A 22,082-nucleotide genomic window follows, 5' to 3' on the forward strand; every position below is an offset into this window, starting at 1 on the left:
GTGTTAGATAAAGACCTTCTTATCATAGTGTTCCACTCCCAAGAGATGTACCACCCCTCGTAACCTCACACCCCCTCCCTCCTTCCTTCTCACTGCCCTCCAGATCCCCCACTGTGTACTAGGTCATTAATTGTCCTCATACCAGAATTGAGTACATAGGATTCTTTTTTCTCCATTCTTGTGATGCTTTGCTAAGGATAATGTGTTCCACCTCCATCCACGTTAATACAAAAGATGTAAAGTGGCCATCTTTTTTAGTGGCTGAATAGTATTCCATGGTATACATATACCACAGCTTGTTAATCCATTCCTGGGTTGGTGGGCATTTAGGCTGTTTCCACATTTTGGCGATTGTAAATAGAGCTACGATAAACAGTCTAGTGCAAATGTCCTTATGGTGAAAGAATTTTTTTTCTTCTGGGTAGATGCCCAGTAATGGGATTGCAGGATCAAATGGGAGGTCTAGTTTGAGATATTTTAGGGTTCTCCATACTTCCTTTTTTCCTAAAAGGTTGTATTAGTTTGCAGTCCCACCAGCAGTGTAAAAGTGTTCCCTTCTCTCCACATCCACACCAGCATCTGCAGTTTTGAGACTATGTGATGAGGGACCATCACTGTGGTTAGATGATATCTCAGGGTGGTTTTGATTTGCATTTCTCTAATAGTTAGGAACGATGATCATTTTCTCATGTGTTTGTTAGCCATTCATCTATCTTTTTTAGAGAAGGCTCTATTCCTCTCTCTTGCCCAGTGATATAGGGGATTTTTGGCTCTTTTTATGTTGCTTAATTTGAGTTCCTGGCAGATCCTAGTTATTAAGCTTTTGTCTGATCTAAAATATGCAAATATCCTTTCTCATTGTGTAGGTTGTCTGTTTTCTTTGGTTATTGTCTCCTTACTTGTACAGAAGCTTTTCAGTTTAATTAAGTCCCATTTGTTTATTTTTGTTGTTGCATTGCCATGGGAGTCTTCTTTGTGAAGTCTTTTCTAAGGCCGATAGCTTCCAGTGTTTTCCCCACACTTTGTCTTTTGAGTACTTTTATTATTTTGTGCCTTGAATTTAGGTCTTTTATCCATCTTGAATCATTTTTTGTGAGTGTGGAAAGGTGTGGGTCCAGTTTCAGTCTTTTACATGTGAATATCCAGTTCTCCCAGCACCTTTTATTGAACAGGGATTCTTTCCCCCATGTATGTCCCTGATTGGTTTATCAAAGGACAAACTGCCATTGGTGGCAGTAAGAAGTTAGTTTCATCTCCTTGTTTTCTATTCAATTCCTTATGTCTGTGTCTGTATTTTTGTGTCAGTACCATGCTGTTTCAATCACTATAGCCTTATAGTGCAGCCTAAAGTCTGGTAGGCTGATGCCCTGGGCTTTGTTTTTATTACTAAGAATTGTCTTGGCTATACAAGGTTTCTTCTGATTCCATCCAAAACGAAGAATTATTTTTTCCAAGTCTGATGTTGGTATTTTAATGGGGATGGCACTGAATCTGTAGATTGCTTTGAGAAGTATAGACATTTTAACAATGTTGATTCTCAGCCATGAGCATGGTATGTTCTTCCATTTGTTAATATCCTCTGATACTTCTTTTCTTAGGGGTTCATAGTTTTCTTTCTTTTTTTTTTTTCTTTTCTTGAGACAGAGTCTCAAGCTATCGCCCTGGGTAGAGTGCCATGGCGTCACAGCTCACAGCAACCTCAAACTCCTAGGCCCAAGTGATTCTCTTGCCTCAGCCTCCCAAGTAGCTGGGACTACTTGGCACCCACCACAACGCCCAGCTATTTTTTGGCCCTGGCTGAGTTCGAACCTGCCAGCTCTGGTGTATGTGGCTGGTGCCCTAGCTGCCTGAGCTACAGTCACCAAGCCTATAGTTTTCTTTATAAAGGTCCTTCACCTCTTTTGCGAGGTGTATTCCTAGGTATTTCATTTTCTTACAAGCGACTGAGAACAGAATTGTGCCCTTGATTACCTCCTCGTCTTGGTTGTTATTGGCAAATACAAAGGCTGCTGATTTGTGGACATTGATTTTATATCCTGAGATGTTACTGTATTTTGCGATCACTTCCAGGAGTCTTGTGGTTGAGTCTTTGGGGTTATTTAAGTATAAAATCATATCATGGGCAAAGAGGGAGAGTTTCACTTCCTCTGTCCCCATCTGAATACCCTTTATTTCCTTCTCTTCTTTCTGATTGTATTAGCAAGGACTCACAGCACTATGTTGAATAGTAGTGGTGATAGAGGACATCCTTGTCTTGTTCCAGATCTGAGTGGAAACGCTTTCAGTTGTACTCTATTCACTATAATATTAGCTGTGAGTTTGTCATAGATGGCTTCAATTCATTTAAGAAATGTGCCACCAATGCCTATGTTCTTCAGAGGTCTAATTAGAAAAGATGTTGAATTTTATCAAGTGCTTTTTCTGCATCTATTGAGAGGATCATATGGTCTTTGTTTTTGCTTCTGTTGATACAGTGAATAACGTTTATGGACTTGCATGTGTTAAACCAGCCTTACATCCCTAGGATAAAACCTACTTGATCTTGATGTATGGCTTTTTTAATGATAAGCTGTAATCTATTGGCTAGGATTTTATTGAGCATCTTTGCATCTATATTCATTAGTGAAATTGGTCTGAAATTCTCCTTTTTAGTTGGATCTTTTCCAGGTTTTGATATCAGGGTTGTTGTTTGCTTCGTAGAACCTGTTGGGGAAGATTCCTTCCTCCTCAATTTTTTGGAATAATTTCTGCAATACAGGAATAAGCTCTTCTTTGAAGGTTTGATAGAATTCTGGTGTGAAGCCATCCGGACCAGGGCATTTTTTTTATTGGGAGATTTTTTATTGTTTCTTTGATTTCAGTGCTTGAAATTGATCTATTCAGATCTATTTCTTCTTGATTAAGACTAGGGAAAGGGTGTCACTCCAAGTATTGATCCATTTCCATTATATTGTCAAATTTCTGGGCATAGAGTTTCTTGTAGTGTTCAGAAATAATCTCTTGTATCTCTGTGGCATCTGTTGTTATTTCCCCCTTTATCGTTCTGATTGAGGTTACTAGAGCTTTTACTTTTCTGTTTCTAGTTAGTCTGGCCAAAGGTTTATCTATTTTATTTACTTCTTCAAAAAAACCAACTTTTTGTTTTGTTAATTTTCTGAATGATTTTTTTAATTTTCAATTCATTAATCTCTGATTTAATTTTGGCTATTTCCTTTCTTCTGCTGGGTTTAGGGTTAGATTGATCTTTTTCCAATTCCATAAGATGGTTTGTGAGTATGCTGATGCTCTCACTTTCAGTTTTTCAAAGGTAGGCATCTAGTGCAGTAAATTTTCCTCTCAGGACTGCTTTTGCTGTATCCTGTGGGTTTTAACAACTTGTGTTTTCATTGTTGTTATGTTTGAAGAAATTAACCGATTTCTCTTTTATTTCTTCTTGAACTCAACTATCATTCAGCATAATGTTGTGTTTAGTTTCCAAGACTTTGTGCGGGGTTGAACATAATTGTTGGAGTTGAGCTTCACCAATATAGCCTTGTGGTCTCAGAAGACACATGGAATAATTTCTACTCCTTTAATTTTGCTGAGGTTTGATTTGTATCCTATGATGTGATCTGTTTTTGGAGTATGTGCCATGAGCTGATGAGAAAAAAGTATATTCTTTTGCTTTGGGATGCTGTGTTCTGTATATGTCTATTATCCCATTTGTTCTAGGGTCATGTTTAAGTCCTTAGTATCTGTGTTTAGTTTCTATTTAGAGGATCTGTCCAGAGAGGGGCGTTGAAGTCCCCGACTATTAAGGTGTTATAGGATATCATATTGCTCAGACCTCAACGTCTGTTTCAAAATCTGAGAGCCTTTAAGTTAGGTTCATAAATGTTTAAAATTGAGATGTCTTCTTGTTGTATTGTTCCTTTGGCCAGTATGAAGGGTCCATCTTTGTCTTTCTTAACTAAAGTTGCTTTGAATTCGCTTGTATCTGGGAATAAGATTGCAACCTTTCCTTTCTTCTAATTTCTGTTTGCTTGAAACACTGTTTCATCCCTTCACCCAGAGTCTTGATTTGTCTTTCAGGGCAAAGTGTGTCTCCTATAGATAGCATATGGATGGCTTGTGTTTTTTTTTATCTTATTGACCAGCCTGTGCCTCTTCAGTGGGGAATTCAATCCATTGACATTTATTGAGAGTATTGATAAATGTGGTGGAATTCTATTCATCTTATTACGAAATAATTTGGTGTGTGAGTTTATCCTCTGTGCCATTGTGAAAGCTAAGCTCTGGCCCTTGACTTCTGGGTGTTTACTTAGGCAGTGGTTCATTGTGATGTTCAGAATTAAGAATCAGTCTAAGTATTTCTTGTAGAGCTGATCTTATTCTGATGAATTTTCTCAGTGCTTGTACATCTGCAAGAGATTTGATTTCTTCATTAATTTTGAAGCTAAGTTTGGCAGAATACAGGATTCTGGGCCGAAAATTATTTTGTTTAAGAATGTTGAAGGTGGATGACCATGCTCTTCTGGCTTCAGAGATTTCAGTTGAAAAGTCTGCTCTCATCCTAATGGTTCTGCCTTTGTGGGTCAATTGGTGCTTATTCCTAGCTGCTTGTAGAATTTTCTCCTTCATCTTGACTTTGGACAGCTTCATTACAATGTGCCTTGGGTAGGCTCTGTTAGAGTTAAAATGACCAGGGGTTTGATACCCATCTGAAAGGAGTACCGGGATCCTTAGTAAAACTTGGGACGTTTCATTTATGATATTCTCCAGTAGGGCTTCCATAACACAGGGATTTCTATTATTTGTATATTTGAATGCTTCCTGGTGTCTCTGCTTTCTTTCTTTTCTAACTCTGTAACTACCTATGTTAACTCAAAGACTTTATCCTCTAACTCTGATGTTCTTTTTTCCTGCATGGTCTAATCTGTTTTTGATACTTTCTACAGCTCTTTATATTCCCTGATTGTCTCCTTCATTTCTTTAAGCTCATCCATACCTTTTCTATATTCTCCATATCTCTCATCTAACTTTTGGTTCTCTTTCCATTTTCTCATCCAGTCCCTTTATTGTCTTAATCATCCATATTTTAAATTCCTTTTCTGTCAGATCCATTAATTCTTTATAGGAGGAGTCTTCTGCTGTAATTGTCTCATGGTCCCCTGGAGGAGTTGCTCTTTTTTGGTTCTTCATGGTGCCTGAGTTATTCCTTTGGGTCCTCCTCATGTGTGGTTTGTTCTTGTTCACTTCCTTGTCCACCTTTTTCCTTCTCACTTCCTCCTTTGCTTCAGGTTTCCTTGTCTCAGAGTTTAGGTGGCCTCTTGGTATGGGGTCAGAGGGCTGAGAAGTACTGGAGCAAGCAAGGAGAAACAAGAGGAAAGGGAATAAAAAGGAGAGGAAAAAGGAAGGAAAGAGTAAGGAAGAAGAAACGAAAGAAAAGAAAAATGGGGGGAAGGAGGAACGACAGATGAAAATTGGAAGAACAGGAGAGAAGGAAGATGGAAGGAAAGATGAGAGTATTCAGCCCAGTGCTAAGGCGGTGTCTCTAGCTCCAGGGTTTTAAGGAGCTAGGCTGGGTGGGTTTCTCTAAGTCAGGCCCTCCTTACCAGCCTGAACACAGTCAGACTCTTCCTCTGCCAAAATTAGGAAGAAAAGAAAAAGAGCAAACTCAAAACAACAAGAAGGGAAACTTGAGTTCCTGGCCTACTTGAGCCAGACTACTGCTGGGGTCTCCCTGCCAGACCACAGGTATGTCACATCTGCCCTCAGCAAAGAAAGGGTGGAGAAAAAAGAAGAGAGAAACAAAAAAATAGAATGAAAAAAATAAAAATAAAGAAACCAAGGGGGAAAAAAAGAAAAATTATTGAAAAATAGAATAGACAAAGGAAATTAAATGTGCCATTGAATCAAATACAGGAGAGGGTGGGAAAAAGAATAAACGAAGAAAAAAGACAATAATCCAAGAAGAAAGAAAAAACAAGGGGGGCAGGGGATTATCTTAGCTAATGTAGATGCACATTATGTGGGAAAGGTTAGATGAGTAGGAGAGTCTGTATCATCTGAGATAATGTTGAGGAGTGAAGTAGAGAGAGAGAATAAATCAAGCTGAAGTTCTGCAACTAACAAGACATATGCAATATAGAGAGAAACATACACATATATATGACTTAGGGATCTGACTTTTGTAGGAATATGTTTATGTTGCAATATACTTTCTGGACACCAGGTGGCTCCATGAATTTGGTGGATGAACAACACAGCTGTTAACCTCTCCTTGGTTCCCAGTTAGATTGTTCTGGGTGATCCCCTGTTTACCGGCTTGACACTCAGTCCCTGCCCATCTGTGATTCCACAGTTTTCAAAAAATCTTTAGAGGCAGGATTCACAGATTTCCCCTTCAACAGTTCTGTGGAGTAGGGTGGGGGGCCCTAGGCCTGTCCCATGGGTAGAACGGTTTGCCACAGGCGGACCGGGCCCTGGGCCCACAGCAAGAGGCCTGCCCGCTCCACCGTCTAGGGACTTTTATGACAACAGTGGCGGCCTCCTGACTGGTAACATTCCCATATAGATGTCTCACCAGCTGCCAAATCATGGCAGAGCCCCTCCAGCCAGTATCCCACTCTGGCCAGCAAACTCTGCTCTGGAGTGCACTTGCGATCTTTTCACTCAACACCCAGCTCCCACCAAGAACCGAAAACTACAATAACTGCAGTTGGCTTTTGGGATGGGGGTGGGAGGTCTCTGTGGGGCGGGCCCACAAATACTTGCCTGGCTGTCTCTGCAGTTCAGCTTCAAGTCCAGTGATCCACCCCCTGGCCGCATACCCTGAACTACCACTCCATGCTGTTATTTCACTGGTATGATCTAACCCACTTGCTCCCACCGGTTGTTGGAGAGAGTGCAGCTAAACGTCTTTCCCTTATGCCCTTGTGCTCTGCCCTCCCCTTCCTCTGTTAGTGTCTTCTGCTATTTATTTTCTAAGGTTTCATAATTCTCTTTGTACAGATCCTTCACCTCTTTTGTTAGAGATACTCCTAAGTATTTCGTTTTCTTTGAAGCTACTGTAAAGGAAATTGTGTCTTTGATTAGCTTCTCAACTTGACTGTTACTGGCATAAACAAAGGCTACTGATATGTGGACGTTGGTTTTATATCCTGAGACTTTACTGTATTGCTTGATTACTTCCAGTAGTCTCGTGGTTGAGTCTCTGGAGTTCTCTAAATAAAAGATCTTATCATCAGCAAAGAGCAAGAGTTTGACCTCCTTTGCTCCCATTTTGATGCCCTTTAATAGCCTTCTCTTGCCTGATGACTTTGGCTAGAATTTACAGCACTATGTTGAATAGTAGTGGCGACAGTGGACATCCTCGTCTGGGTCCAGTCCTAAGTTGAAAAGCTCCATTCAGTATTATGTTAACTGTGGGTTTGTCATGGATGGCTTCAATGAGCTTAAGAAATATGCCACCTATGCCTGTTTTAAGTGTTCTTAGAAAAGGATGCTGAGTTTTGGCACATGCTTTTTCTGCATCTATTTTAGAGGATTTTATCTTTGTTTTTGCTTCTGTTGATATGTTGAATTGCATTTATGGATTTGCAAATGTTAAACTACCCTTGCGTCCCTGGGATGAAGCCTACTTGATTGTGATATATAATTTTTTTAATGTGTAGCTACAATCTGTTGGCTAAGATTTTGTTGAGTACTTTTACATCCATATTCATTAGTGAAATTGGTCTGTAGTTCTCCTTTTTAGTTAGATCCTTCTCTGGTTTCATAGTCAGGATAATGTTTGCTTCATAGAATGGACTGGGGAAAGTTCCTTTCTTTTCAGTATTTTGGAAAACATTCTGCAGTATAGGTACAAGCTCGTCTTTGAAAGTGTGATAAAATTCTGATATGAAGCAATCTGCTCCAGGGCTTTTTTGTTGTTGTTGTTGTTGGAAGCTTTTTCATTGTTTCTGCAATCTCAATGCTTGATATTGGTCTGTTCAAGAGATCTGTTGTTTCTTGGTTATGTCTAGGGCAATGGTTTGATTCCAGGTATTGGTCCATTTCCTCCACGTTGTCAAATTTTGGGGCAAGAGTTTTTTGTAGTAGTCAGAAATAATCACTTGTATCTCTGTGGTATCAGTTGTTGTTTCCCCCTTTTGTTTCTGATTAAGGTTATTAGAGATTTTACTTTTCTACTTCTGGTTAATCTGGCCAATGGTCTATCTATTTATCTTTTTGAAGAACCAAATTTTGTTTCATTAATTTTCCTAATCTTTTGTTTTCAATTTCATTTATTTCTGATTTAATTTTGGTTATTCTTTTCTGCTAGGTTTGGGATTGGATTGCTCTTCTTTTTCCTTTTTCCTTTTTTTATGGTGATTGATTAGATTGTTGATGTGCTGTCTTTCTGTTTTTCAGATGTAGGCATCTAATATGATAAATTTTCCTCCTACAACTACTTTTGCAGTGCCCAACAGGTTTGGTAGCTTGTGTCTTCATTGTCAGTTATGCTCAAGGAAGTCAATGATTTCTTCTTTTATCTCTTCTTGACCCAACTATCATTCAGCATAAGGGTATTTAGTTTCCATGCCTTCATGTGGGGAATGAAAATTTTTGTAGAAGTTGAGTTCCACGTTTATTACCTTGTGGTCTGAGAAAATACATGGTATAATTTCAATTCTTGTGATTTTTTTGAGGTTTGATTTGTGTCCTAGTATATGATCTATTTGGGAGAATGACAAGAAGAACTATATTTCTTAGCTTTGGGATGGTGTGTTCTGTATATGTCTATTAAGCACAGTTGTTCTAGGGTATCATTTACGTCCCTTGTATCTTTGCTTAGTTTCTGTTTAGAGGATCTCTCTGTCTTTGTAAAAAATGTGTTAAAGTCCCCTACTATTAAGCTGTTATTTGATATCTATTGCTTAGACTGATTAAGGTCTATTTCATAAATCTGAAAATATTTAAGTTGGGTACATAAATATTTTAAAATTGAAATGTGTTCAAGTGCCCATTTTTGTCTTTTTTGACTTTCGTTGCTTTTAATCTTCTCGTATCTGAAAATAAGCTTGTGGCCCCTCCTTACTTTATTTGTCTGAAATATTTTCCTTTCCTTCACCCTGAGTTCGCTTTGTCCTTGGAGGTTAGGTGTGTTTCCAGTAGGCAGCATATGGATGGCTTGTGCTTATTTATCCAGTCAGCCAGCCTATTCTGCTTTAGTGGGGAAGTCAAGCCATTTATATTTATTGAGAGAATTGGTAAGTGTGGTCGAGTTCTCTTCATCTTATTTTGTGAAAGTCCATTGCATAGTTTTATCTTGTGCATCATTGTGGAAGCTGAGTTTTGTCCTTTAGTTACTGGATGTTTACTTTGCTGGTGGTCCATTTTGATGATCAGTGTGGAGAATAGGTCTAAGTATTTCCTGTAGAGCTGGTCTTGTTGCGGCAAACGTTTTTATTGTTTGCATGTAAATAAAAGATTCAATTTCTTCATCAATTTTAAAGCTTAGCTTCGCAGTATAAAATGCTGGGCTGAAAATTGTTTTGTTTAACAAGGTTAAAGGTAGATGACTATTGTCTTCTGGCTTGAAATGTTTCATTTGAGAAGTCTGCTGTCACTCTGATGGATTTGCCCCTGTAGGTCAATTGGCATTTACTCTTGGCTGCTTGCAGAATTTTCTCTTTGGGCAGGTTCATGACAATGTGTCTTGGAGAAGCTCTTTTTGAGTTGAAACAACCTGGGTTCGATATCCCTCTGAAAGGAGTGTGTCAGAATCTTTGGTGATACTTGGGAAATTTTCATTTATGATGTCCTCTAGTAGGGTTTCCATCCCCTTCTGGGATACGTGTAATTTGTATGTTTGAACTCTTCATGAAGTCCCATAATCTCTCAGTGAACGTTGTACTTTCTCTCTCTTTTTTCTTTCTCTTTAGCTGCCTGTGTTAGCTCAAGAGCCGTATCTAGCCCTGAGGTTCATTCTTCTCCATGGTCTAGTCTGTTACTGATACCTTCTACTGCATCTTTAAGTTCCCTGATTGACTGCTTCAGTTCCTTAAGCTCTGAAATAGCCTTTCTATATTTTTACATCTTTCGTCCCTTACTTGATTCTGTTTTGGGATTTCCTGTTGGTTATTTTCCACTTTCTCACCAATTCTCTTCATTGTCTTTACCATCCATATTTTAAATTCTCTTTCTGTCACTTCTAACTTTTCTTCATAGGTGGAATCCTCCACAGTAGCTACCTCATGACCCCTTGGAAATGTTGCTTTGTTTTGGTTTTTCTTGTTCCCAGGATTTTTCTGTTGTTTTTACCCCATGAGTGTTTTCTTTTCATCTGCTTCCTTATCCTACTTTGTGTTTTCACCTCCTTCTCCTCAAGTAACCTTGTCTCCAACCTTAGGTGTTGAAGTGTCCTTTTGGTATAGGACTGAAAAGAAGAGAAGAATGAAGAATGAACAAGAAGGGAGAAAAGATGACAAAAGACAAAGAGCAAGTAAAGGGAGTGGGTGAAAGAAAAGTTGAACAGAAAGAGACAGGAGTGAGAGTGGTGTTCATCAGGGTGCTGTGTCCTGCACCCACAGTTCCGAGCCTGTTGGGGCTGGGTAGTATGGATGCCTCAAGGTCACAGCTCCTTATGAAGCCCACCTCCACCAAATAGAGAAGAAAAACAAAAATAGTATGAAGTTAAACAAAACAAAAAACCTTAAGGGATAAAATTGGGGGCAAAAAAGAGTGACTGGAGCAGAAAAACTAGCAAAAATGGAGCCCTTACTACTGAAGCAGAAAATAATGAAATATTATAGTTACACAAGAGGGAAAAAAATAAAGAAAAATCTAGGGTAAAAATGTTGAAACAAGATTTTTTTGAACAGGAATACATTTTGCCATATATTGGCTGGGCAACAGGTGATCTTCTGGGGTGTAAGATGCTAATTATGGCACTGATACAGCTGTATAAGATGGAGGGTGGAAGCCTCTTGTTGCCAAGGAGACCTGGTCCCTTCTTTCCAATTTCTTTCCCCTTGTTCCCCACAGGGTTTGAGCCTGAAGCTCTTGTCAGCCTCCTTAATAGACATGCCTTGACCTTTCCTTGTTCACACAGTGGCTTTCCCAGAAAAGTGTGTATTGCTCAAATCTCCCCCACAGGTGGCTGCCCAGCTTATAAGGTGCATCAGAACCAGCCTCTCACTAAGACCCTGAGGGCTGATCTTGCAAGGCAGCTCTCCCACAATGGCTGTGCCCACAGCCAAACAATGAGATCCCCACTCCACCAGGTGTCTCATTCCCAGCCTAAGCAAAACCCACAGAGCAGGCCTTCTCTGTCTAAAAACCCCTATTGCCGCCAAACCAGCCAGCTTCTACCAGGTTGCAAGTACTTGCCCTTGTGCTGGTTCTCTATGGCTCTGACCTTCTCTTGGGCTCCTGGAGTCTCCTGCCTCCCTGTGCCCCCAAAGTGATGTTTCTGGGCAGGGCCCATCAGCCAGAGGTGACTGGATTCCTTTTTCCCTAGTCTCATCACACGTGGCTTCAAAGAAGCTATCTGTAGTCCACCATCTTGCTCCACCTCTCTCTCTCTCTCTCTTTTTTTTTTTTGGGGGGTGGGGGGAATGGTCTTATTCTGTTGCCCAGGCTGGATGCAGTGGCATCCCAGCTCATAACCACCCCAACATCACTGGGCTCAAGTGATCCTTCTGCCTCAGCTTCCTAAGTAGCTGAGACAGTATATGCCTACTGTACAACACCCAGCTAATTTTTCAATCTTCAGTAGAGATAAGGTTTCTCTTGCTCAGACTGGTGTTGAAATCACTCATCCTTCCAGAGTGCTAGGATTACAGGTGTGAGCCACCTCATCTAGCCCAAAAAGTAATATAGATAACACCGTTTAAAATTTGTATACATTTTTTGACACCCTCTGTATAATCAAATTTGTCAGTCTTTTATTTTCGTTATCTAGATTTTGTCTGAGCTATAGATAAGTTAAAGGATTATCTATAAATTCCTGTTTTTTTTGTATGTTTTGTATCAAGAATGGGTGATGGGGGTGGCGCCTGTGGCTCAAGGAGTAGGGCACTGCCCCATATACCAGAAGTGGAGGTTCAAACCCAGCCCGGCCAAAAACTGCAAAAAAAAAAGTGATGAATTTTTCAGTGGCTGTGGAGCTAATCTTATTTTGCTCTATTAATCTATTAACTAATCTTGTATTAATGATATTCCTAAAATTGAATAATCCTTGCATTCCTTGAATGATTCCACTTAATCATTGTATATTATGTTTTCAATGTGGTATATTTTATGACATTTTATTTCAAAGTTTTACATCAGTACTCAAACATAAGTGATACTGGTCTGCAGTTTAGGTTTTATGGTATTTGTTAGGTCTTTATCTTACAGATGTTAATTTTACAGTTAATAATTGTATTAGTTGATTTAGTTGATAATGCTACTAATCATTTATAAGTAATAGATTATGTAGTTATACTTTATTAGATGTTAATTTATGCTTTTATTGTTTTTTTTTCAAGTTTAGGTATTAATGTTACATTTCCTTTTCTATGCTATAGAACAACTTATATATCCTTGAGTCTATCTTATCACTGAAGATACAGCAATTTCCCTCTTGAGTCCTTTTGGGTCATGGTACTTTTCTGTGGGGATAGTTTCTTGATAATATTCTCTATTTTTACCATGGAAGTTAGCTTGTTGATGCTATTTCTACTATAAACTATTGTCATTACATCTAGATTTTCAACTTGCATGTAAGTATGCAAAATAGTCTCTATGATTTTTTAATATTATTTTATGGGTTATTATCTTAATCATTTCTCATGTTGTGACAAGAGACATTCCCAATTGTTTTATGTTACATGCAGTATGGAGTTGGGTTTTGTTTTGAGAGCCGGTTTGAAAATCTTTTACTTATTGTAGGTGAGGTAAGCCCATTCACATATGCTTCTTTTCTTTTTTGGAGACAGAGTCTCAAGCTGTCACCCTGGGTAGAGTACCCTGGTGTCACAGCTCACAGCAACCTCAAACTCTTGGGCATAAGCGATTCTCTTGCCTCAGCCTCCCAAGTAGCTGGGACTACAGGTGCCCGCCATAATACCCAGCTATTTTTTGGTTGTAGTTGTCATTGTTGTTTGGCAGACCCAGGCTGGATTCAAACCTGCCAGCTCTGGTATATGTGACTGGCACCCTAGCCACTGGGCTACAGGCGCCAAGTCTGCTTCTTTTTTTCTAAGTTAGCTAGGACTTTTTCTATTTTAATTTTTTCAGAGAACAAAGGATTCAGTTTATTAGATTGATGATTTTTCTGTTTGCCTCATTACTTTTGTGTTTTTGATTAACAAGTGATAATTGCTCAAATCCATAGTTTACATTACGGTTCAGTCACTCTTGGCATTGGGCATTCTGTTCATTTGGACAAATTTGTTTAAATTTTTAAGGGTTTGAATTTTCCTTTGATCACTGGTTTTAGATAAATCTTACAGGTTCTAATAGATTTTTTTGTTATAATTTTCTAAAAATTATATAAACATTTTTCTTTTCCTTAAAAGTTGTTTAATATAAGGTTGTTTAATTCTCCATATTAAGTCCTTTTTGGTTTTTATTTTAACTATGTCTTTTATCGGCTTGTGATAAGTTTGTAATATTTCTGATTTATGTAATTTTATAATGTTTTCTTAGGGCTTAATATGATTTTTGTGCTTCATATGCAAGCACACATTATATTGTTCATTATCAGGGCATATAGTTCAATACAACATTTTTTTTTAACTTTATTCAAATTAATATGAGGGTATAATTTTTAGGTTACATTGTTCTCACTTCCAGAGCAAACTTCCATTTGTAGACGAGCCTCTCACCCGGGGGTGTGTTGTACACCCTCACAATGTGCACATTAGGTGAGACCCCGCCTCCTCCTGTCACATGTCCTCCCCCTCTCCTCTCCTGCTTCCCTCTACCCCCAGACTGGACTATAATAGTGTTTTATTGTTCTTAGGAACATGTAATTGTTTAAATATTGATTTCACATAAGTATGGAGTACATTGGGTATTTATCTTTCTATTCTTGCAATACTTTACTGAGAAGAATGTATTTCAACTCCATCCAGGTAAATGCCAAAGATGTAAAGTCTCCATCTTTTTAATGGCTGAATAATATTCCATGGTATACATATACCGCAATTTGTTGATCCATTCATGGGTTGATGGACACTTAGGTGGCTTCCACAACTTGGCAATTAGGAATTGAGCAGCAGTAAACATTCTAGTGCAAATGTCTTTGTGTTAAAATGATTTTTGTTCTTCCGAGTAGATACCTAGTAATGGAAATGCAGGGTCAAATGGAAGTTCCACATTTGGATCTCTGAGGATTCTCCATACTACTCTCCTAAAGGGCTGCATTAGTTTGCAATCCCACCAGCAGTGTAGAAGTGTTCCTTTCTCTCCACACCTATGCCAGCATCTGGTGTTTGGGGACTTTGTGATGTGGGCTAATCTTGCTGGGGTTAGGTGATATCTTAGAATGGTTTTGGCCGGGGCTAGGTTTGAACCTGCCACCTCCGGCATATGGGACCGGCGCCCTACTCCTTGAGCCACAGGCGCCGCCCCTTAGAATGGTTTTGATTTGCATTTCTCTGATGATGAAAGACAATGAGATTTTTTCATGTGTTTGGCCATTTGTCTGTCATCCTTGGAGAAGTTTCTGTTCAAATCTTTTGCCCACTTATAGAGAGGGTTGTTTGTACTTTTCTTATTGTTTAATTTGATTTCTCTGTAGATTCTAGTTATCAGGCCTTTATCAGATTCATAACATGCAAAAGTCTTCTTCCATTCTGAGGGCTGTTTGCTCTGTTTATGGTACTCTTAGCCATGCAAAAGCTTTTTAGCTTGGTCAAGTCCCAGGTATTTATTTCTGGTGTTGTTACAATTGCTGGGGCATGGGGCGGTCTTCCTCATAAATTTTTTTCCCAGGCCAATATCTTCAAGTGTTTTCCCCACACTCTTACTCTTTTCTAGAATTTTTATTGTTTTGTGTCTTAAATTTAAATCTTTTATCCAACAAGAATCAATTTTTGTCAATGGTGCGCGGTGCGGGTCCACTTTCAGTCTTCTGCATGTGGATAATCAGTTCTCCCAGCACCATTTGTTAAATAAGGATTCTTTTCCCCATTGCGTGCTTTTGTTGTGCTTATCAAATGATGGATGCTATGTGGCTGGGTTCATCTCTGGATTCTCTATCCTATTCCATAGATCTGTGTCTCTATTTTTGTGCCAGTGCCATGCTGTTTTGATCACTATAGCCTTGTAATACAACCTGAAATCTGGCAACTGGATTAGAAATAATTGTTTTTATTTCTAAGAACTGTATTTACTATTCAGGCTTCTTTTCTGATTCCATATGAATTGAAGTACTATTTTTTCAAGATCTTTAAAGTACAACATTGGTGCTTTGATGGGGATTGCATTAAATCTATAGATTGCTTTGGGTAGTATGGACATTTTAATGATGCTGATTATTCCCAGCCAGGAGCATGGTATGTTCTTCCATTTGTTGCATTTTCTGTTATTTCTTTTCTCAGTGTTTCATAATTCTCTTCATAGAGATCTTTCACATCTTTTGTTAGATATATTCCCATGTATTTCACCTTCTTTGGTGCTATTATAAAAGGAATAGTGTCTTTGATTTTGTTCTCGGCTTGACAGTTATTGGCATACATGAAGGCTACTGATTTGTGGGTATTGATTTTGTATCCTGAGATGCAGCTTTATTCCTTGATCACTTTTAAGAGCTTTGTAGTTGAGTCCCTGGGTTTTCCAGGTATAAGATCATGTCATCTGCAAAGAGGGAGAGTTTGACCTCCTCTACCCTCATTTGGATTCTTTTGATCTCCTTCTCTTGCCTGATTGTGATGGCTAAGACTTCCAACACATGTTAAATAGCAGTGGAGGCAATGGGCATCCTTGTCTGGTTCCAGATTTGAATGGGAATGCTTTCAGTTTTACTCCATTCAATATGATATCGGCTGTGGATTAGCTATAGATAGCCTCTGTCAGGTTAAGAAATGTTTCTTCTAAGCCTATTTTCTTGAGTGTTTTTATCATGAAAGAACGCTGGATATTGTCAAAAGCCTTTTTTCTGCGTCAGTTGAAAGAATCCTATGGTCTTTGTTTTTTATTCTATTTATGTGGTGCCAGTACAACATTTACATCTTTATTTTTTTTTTTTTGTAGAGACAGAGTCTCACTTTATGGCCCTGGGTAGAGTGCCGTGACATCACATAGCTCACAGCAACCTCCAACTCCTGGGCTTAAGCAATTCTCTTGCCTCAACCTCCCAAGCAGCTGGGATTACAGGCGCCCGCCACAACGCCCGGCTATTTTTTTTTTGTTGTTGTTGTTGCAGTTCGGCCGGGGCCGGGTCTGAACCCGCCATCCTCGGTATATGGGGCCAGCGCCCTACCGACTGAGCCACAGGTGCCGCCCAACATCTTTATTTTTTGTCTGCTTGGCCTCTCTCATACTGACAGTAGTATCTTTAAACTTATTATTAACATGTTTTTTGTATTTTTCTTGTGTCTTTTTATTATCTGTTTTATAACATTGATTGTGGGATTATTTCAGTAGACCATTACAGCTATTATATCTTCATTATAAATGTGGGATTTTACTTCAGAAAGTATCTTTATTTCTTTTTTTTATACTGAGTTTTAGCCTATTCTGTTGGTCTGTCAACAGGATTAGAACTTGTACTTTTTTTTTTTGAGGTAGAATCTCACTCTGTCACCCTGGGCAGAGTGCTGTGGCACTCACAGCTCACAGCAACCTCTAACTGTTGGGTTCAAGTGACCCTCTTGCCTCAGCCTCCCATGTAGCTGGGACTACAGGTGCCAGCCACAATGCCTGGCTAGTTTTTCTGCTTTTAGTAGAAACGGGGTCTTGCTTTTGGTCAGGTTGGTCTTGAACTCCTGAGCTCAAGTCATCCACTCGCCTTGGTTTCCCGGAGTGCTACGATTACAAGGCATAGGCACTGCACCTGGTCTGCCTTTTTTTTTATCATTAACTGAGTATACCTTTGCTCATCCCCTTATTTCTAGCCTTTCCAAATTATTTTAGGTGTGTCTCTCATGTACAATATGGAGTTGGGTTTTGTTTTGAGAGCCAGTTTGAGAATCTTTTACTTATTGTAGATGAGGTAAGCCCATTCATGTGGATTGACATGATTGATATGTTTGGTTTCAACTCTGTGACATCATTTTGCAGAATAATTTCTGTGTATTTTATTCTCAGTATACTTTTCTCTTTAAAATTTCTTTTGGTGTTTGGGAAGGTTTGTATTTTTGTTCACCTCTGCCCAGGATGACAGAGTGAGATTCTATCTCAAAAAAAAAAAAAAAGTACATGTTCATCCTGTACATGGCTACATCCTGTAGCCTTATATTTAAATGCCCTTTTAAATGCACTTGTCTTTTTTACTGCATGTTTTGACAGTTTTAAAGTCACATACCAATGTGGGGGATCAGAGACACTGAAAAACAAATGGGTCCTGACCTCCCCAGTTGGCATGCCACTGTTAATTGGTCGTTTTTGACTCTTATCTGTTATTTCTGCAGTGATGCATGAACTTTATTTTCTCTTGCCATGCCTCATCCTCCTTTTTTTTGAATTTTGAATTTGTAAGCTTATGTCTTTTGCCAAATTTGGGACAATTTTCACCATTATTTCTTCAAATTTTTTTTAGCTCCACCTCTTCTAGGTGGAGCTGGTAGCACAAATGGTCAATCTGTTGTTATTGTATTATAATTTCCCAGGGCTCTGTTCATTCTAATATTTCAATCTGTTTGTTTTTTCTGTTTTTTAGATTGAATGATTTATATTGATCTGTTTTTAAGTTCATTTATGTCCCCTACACCACTATCATGTTTTCTTTTTCTGCTGAAACTTTCTATTTTTACTTTGTTTCAAATGTGTTCATAATTATTCACTGGTGCATTTTTGTAATAGTTTACTTTAAAATCATTGTCAAGTCCCTGTCAGATAATTTTGGTGTCTGTGACAGTTCCATGTTGGCATCTGTTCACTGTCTTTTCTCTTTTATTGAGTTGAGATTTTCCTGGTTCTTGGGATGTAGCATGATGAGTTATTTTCAGCTGCAGCTTGCATGTTTGGGGTGTTAGGCTGTGAGACTGGTTTCTGTGTGAATCTTGTTGCCTCTTATGACCAGACTGGGTAGTAGCCAGGCTTTGATTCCACACACAGCATCTCCACACCTCCAACAGGGAGGCCTCTTCATTGCTGTGGTGCATGGTAGATGGACTCAGCTTTTAGGCGCAGCTTCTGTTCTTCATGTTTCAAAGTTGTAATTTACGTTTCTATTTTCCCATAACTTGTGACACTTACAAATTATTCTTCTAATTGAATTAGAAGAATGAATGATTATTCATTTGTGTTAGCCCTTTATCTACAATGAAATACATTGAATGCTCATTATTATTCCTTTTGCTCAAGTTTCCTTAGTTATTATCTGTTTGATGAATAAAGCTCATGCTACAGTTAAGGGATCAGTAAATTTATCTATAAATTTCAAGGAGTAAATATTTTACGCGGGTTTTTTTTTTTTTTTTTCCGTATGGTCTCTGTCCCACTGAAGGAGACTCGTCCCCTCGTCTCTTTAACGCAGTCTTGGGGCAAGAGATCCAGGCAGAAGCTATAATTTAATTTTTTCTCTTCTTCCAGGTAATTGGGCATTTTTGGTATTCTCTGACACCTAGTAATGCTGAAGGTGCGGGTTATGTGTAATTTTATTTACTCTTCTTTGGTATGCTTTGCTGAAGGATGTATGAATCCAGTTACATGCTATCAACAAGATAGCTATAATATGGATCTCCTAATAGGAGGCGTCTCTGGCTATCACACGAAATGAGACCAGTGACAGCAAGGAAATCTGCATATAAGCTCTTTGACCTTGAAAGAATTAGCAAATCTCTGTGCCTATTTTTTTCTGTCTTTGCAAAATTAACATGGGTATAGGGCATAGTTTATACTTTGTGATTTTCAGTTGGGAACATTTTACAATTTTTTTCCTCAAATGAAGTTAAAGTGCTAAGTCATTTTCTTTATCTGCTTACGTTAGTAGACTGAAAAATTGTGTCACTAAGTATGTTTAAAGACCAGTAGAGTGGATAGGCAATCTTTTTGGTCGTCTTTAGACTTGAAGCAACATGGTATGTTGACCTCATCCTGTAAATAGTGTTTTCGTGTGATTTTTTAGGTACCTCATTTATGAGGATAGGAAGAATTACTTTTCTGCCTGTTTTAAAATATATCTGTCTGTCCTCAGGGACGGCGTCTATTGGAATATTTTTTAAAATAAAAAAGTAAATAAACAATTTGATACATAAATGCAAAAATTGGGACAGAAGCCGTCTCAGACTTCTGTGACTCATTGTGTGAGGAGTTTTCTGAGGTAGGAGCTGAGAGAAAGATGAGGTACCTTCTGCCTAATAGGTAAGCACATGTCTTTGTCCGTTAAGCTCAGACATGTAAAACACTCCCGAAAGGTGTAATGTACATTTTAAGTATTGAAACACTTACGTACCCTGGTTATTTTTCATTTCCTACAGATTCTGGTAGACACGGTCTGGGCTCTGTCCTACCTGACAGACGGCGGCAATGAGCAGATACAGATGGTCATCGACTCCGGGGTCGTGCCGTTTCTTGTGCCCCTTCTGAGCCACCAGGAAGTGAAAGTTCAAGTAAGTATTTTAAAATGTTTCCTACTTGTGTAGAACTGCGTCTGCTGTAAGGAGTTAACTCGTACAGCCAGGCTCCAATTCCGCCTGTCTCTGTCCTCTTTGTATTCTCCTGTTAGTTCCTTCACCCTCATTTTGTGATTTCCAAATCTTTATTTCACCCAGGTTCTTTGCTGAGGGTCAGACTCGTGTGGAAATTGTCTTTTGGACATGTCCTCTAAGGACACTTTCAGGCATTCTACTGTCATTTCAACCAGATGAAGCAAGAAACAGTCACCATCTCCCACCAACCTGCTTTTCTTCCTTGTCCTCTGTCAGGGGACAGCATGGTTGAGGCTAGAAACCTTGGTTCCTGCTTTCAGATCCCACTCCCTCACAAGATCTTTTCGATTCTTCTCATGTCACTTTCTAATCCATCTCTCCTGTAGTCACCGATTTAGTCCAAGGCTCCTTTCCTTTCCCCACACTAATTAGGGGTGGGCAGCCAGAGCATCTATTCATCCTACTTCTGCCAAGGAGACTTTCTAGATGGTGACTTTCTGGGTCTTTCTTAAAATATGTTGTGGGTGCCAGTTTAAGGGGTAAATTAGCTGTTAAAAAATGGGACTTTAGGGCCAGGCGTTGTGCTGAGCGCCTGTAGTCCCAGCTACTTGGGAGGCTAAGGCCAGAGAATCCCTTGGGCCCAAGCATTTAAGGTTGCTGTGAGTTGTGACACTACGGCACTCTACTGAGGGCGACAAGTGAGACTCTGTCTCAAAAAAACAAACTAAAATAAAGTTATATTTTTTAATTTGCTTTTAATTTTCGAACCTTTTTTCCAACAATTTTTCCATAAAGTTTCAATTTTTCACAAGAGAGTATTGCTTTCAATCTGCTCAGTGCTTTGTGTAAGGATGACGTGTTAATCATTCTCCCCTTGCATTTTTGTATTTTCTCAAGATTATGAAAAATACAGAATCAGTTCCATCCTAAGCAAATAATCTTAATAGAAAGCATTTTCTTACATCCCAGACAGCAGCACTCAGAGCAGTTGGCAACATAGTGACGGGCACCGACGAGCAGACCCAGGTTGTCCTCAACTGTGACGTGCTGTCACACTTCCCAAACCTCCTGTCACACCCAAAGGAAAAGATAAATAAGGTAAGACAAAGGAAGTCCTCTTCATCCTCCTTTCCTTCCCTTTCCTTGTCAGTTTTAACTGCCCCTTGTTTCTGTTGTTGCTTGTTTGTTGTTATTTTCTTCCAAACCCCTGCAGCGCGGATGAGGATTATTTCAAATCACCTCGTGACTGTTTTGTGTCAACTTCTGATTGCTTCCTCCAAGTCCTGTCTTGGACTCAGAATAAAAAATATTTTTAGACGATCTATTTTTTCATTCAAATAGACTGAGCTGTAGCAAGAGCCATTAGCAAATAGGTTTAGATGTATACAAAATCTGTCACTGGATTAGCTGGTATCTTTTTTAAAACAAACAACATAATTTACTCTCCATTCAAAATTGGACTGGACCTAAAGATGAAATGCCAACATTGCTCTTTCTAAGATTTTAAGCTTTATAAAAAAATTTATTGTTAATCCCTTAATATGTATTTAAGTACTTGTCTTTTTTTCTGGCTTATTTTATATAACATTTTCAAGGTTCATCCATTTTGAGACTTGCAAAAAACTTCATTCTTTTATGGCTTGATAAAGATTCCATTGTATGTATTAGGTCATTAAATCTGAAACAATAAAAGATTATTATATCTGAAACAAGAAGCAGTATAGTCAATCAAAGTGTACACCTAAACTATCAGCACAGTTTTCCCATATTAACTGTAGCTTGTGTATGCTACCAGTGACGGAGGCTGGAGAGGAAATCCTGAAAAGCATTTTCCATAGTTTGTTGAGAATTGACTATTTTTCCTTGCAAGAAGTGTTCCAAATCCTGGAAGACATGGGAGTAGTTGGGGCAAGGTCCGGTGGAGATGGTGGATGACAGAGTTTCCAATCTAGTTTCTGTAGTTTGAGCAGTATTGTTTGTAGAGAGCATTGTCTTGCAAGAGGATTGGCCTGTCCTTGTTGACCATTCTCAGCTGCTTAATTAATTGCAAGCATCCTCCTCACATCATCCAGTTGGCTGCAGTGGACATTGGCTGTAATGGATCGACCAGGCTTCCTGAAGCTGGAGTAGATAATACCATCCCTGGACCACCAAACAGACTTAATTACCTCTTTTTGATAACTGTTTGATTTTGAACTGTGTTTGAGCACTTTACCTTCATCCAGCCATCGTGCTGAATGCTTTTGATTGTTAGAAAGAATCCATTTTTCATCACGTGTGACAGGATGGTGTGGGAATTGTTCACCTTTATGT

General features: G+C 38.9%; 1 protein-coding gene across 3 annotated transcripts in view; it reads left to right on the forward strand.

Moving 5' to 3' along the window:
• Positions 1 to 22,082, forward strand: part of KPNA3 (karyopherin subunit alpha 3) — a 110,971-nt gene that overhangs the window by 80,561 nt on the left and 8,328 nt on the right. For all 3 annotated transcript variants that reach the window (XM_053563443.1, XM_053563444.1, XM_053563445.1), the window contains exons 11-12: positions 19,599 to 19,730; positions 20,739 to 20,867. In XM_053563443.1, coding sequence (XP_053419418.1) covers positions 19,599 to 19,730; positions 20,739 to 20,867 — 261 coding nt within the window. The remainder of the gene's footprint in view (positions 1 to 19,598; positions 19,731 to 20,738; positions 20,868 to 22,082) is intronic.

Source organism: Nycticebus coucang, chromosome 15 (genome assembly GCF_027406575.1).
Source record: "Nycticebus coucang isolate mNycCou1 chromosome 15, mNycCou1.pri, whole genome shotgun sequence".
Lineage (NCBI taxonomy): Eukaryota > Metazoa > Chordata > Mammalia > Primates > Lorisidae > Nycticebus > Nycticebus coucang.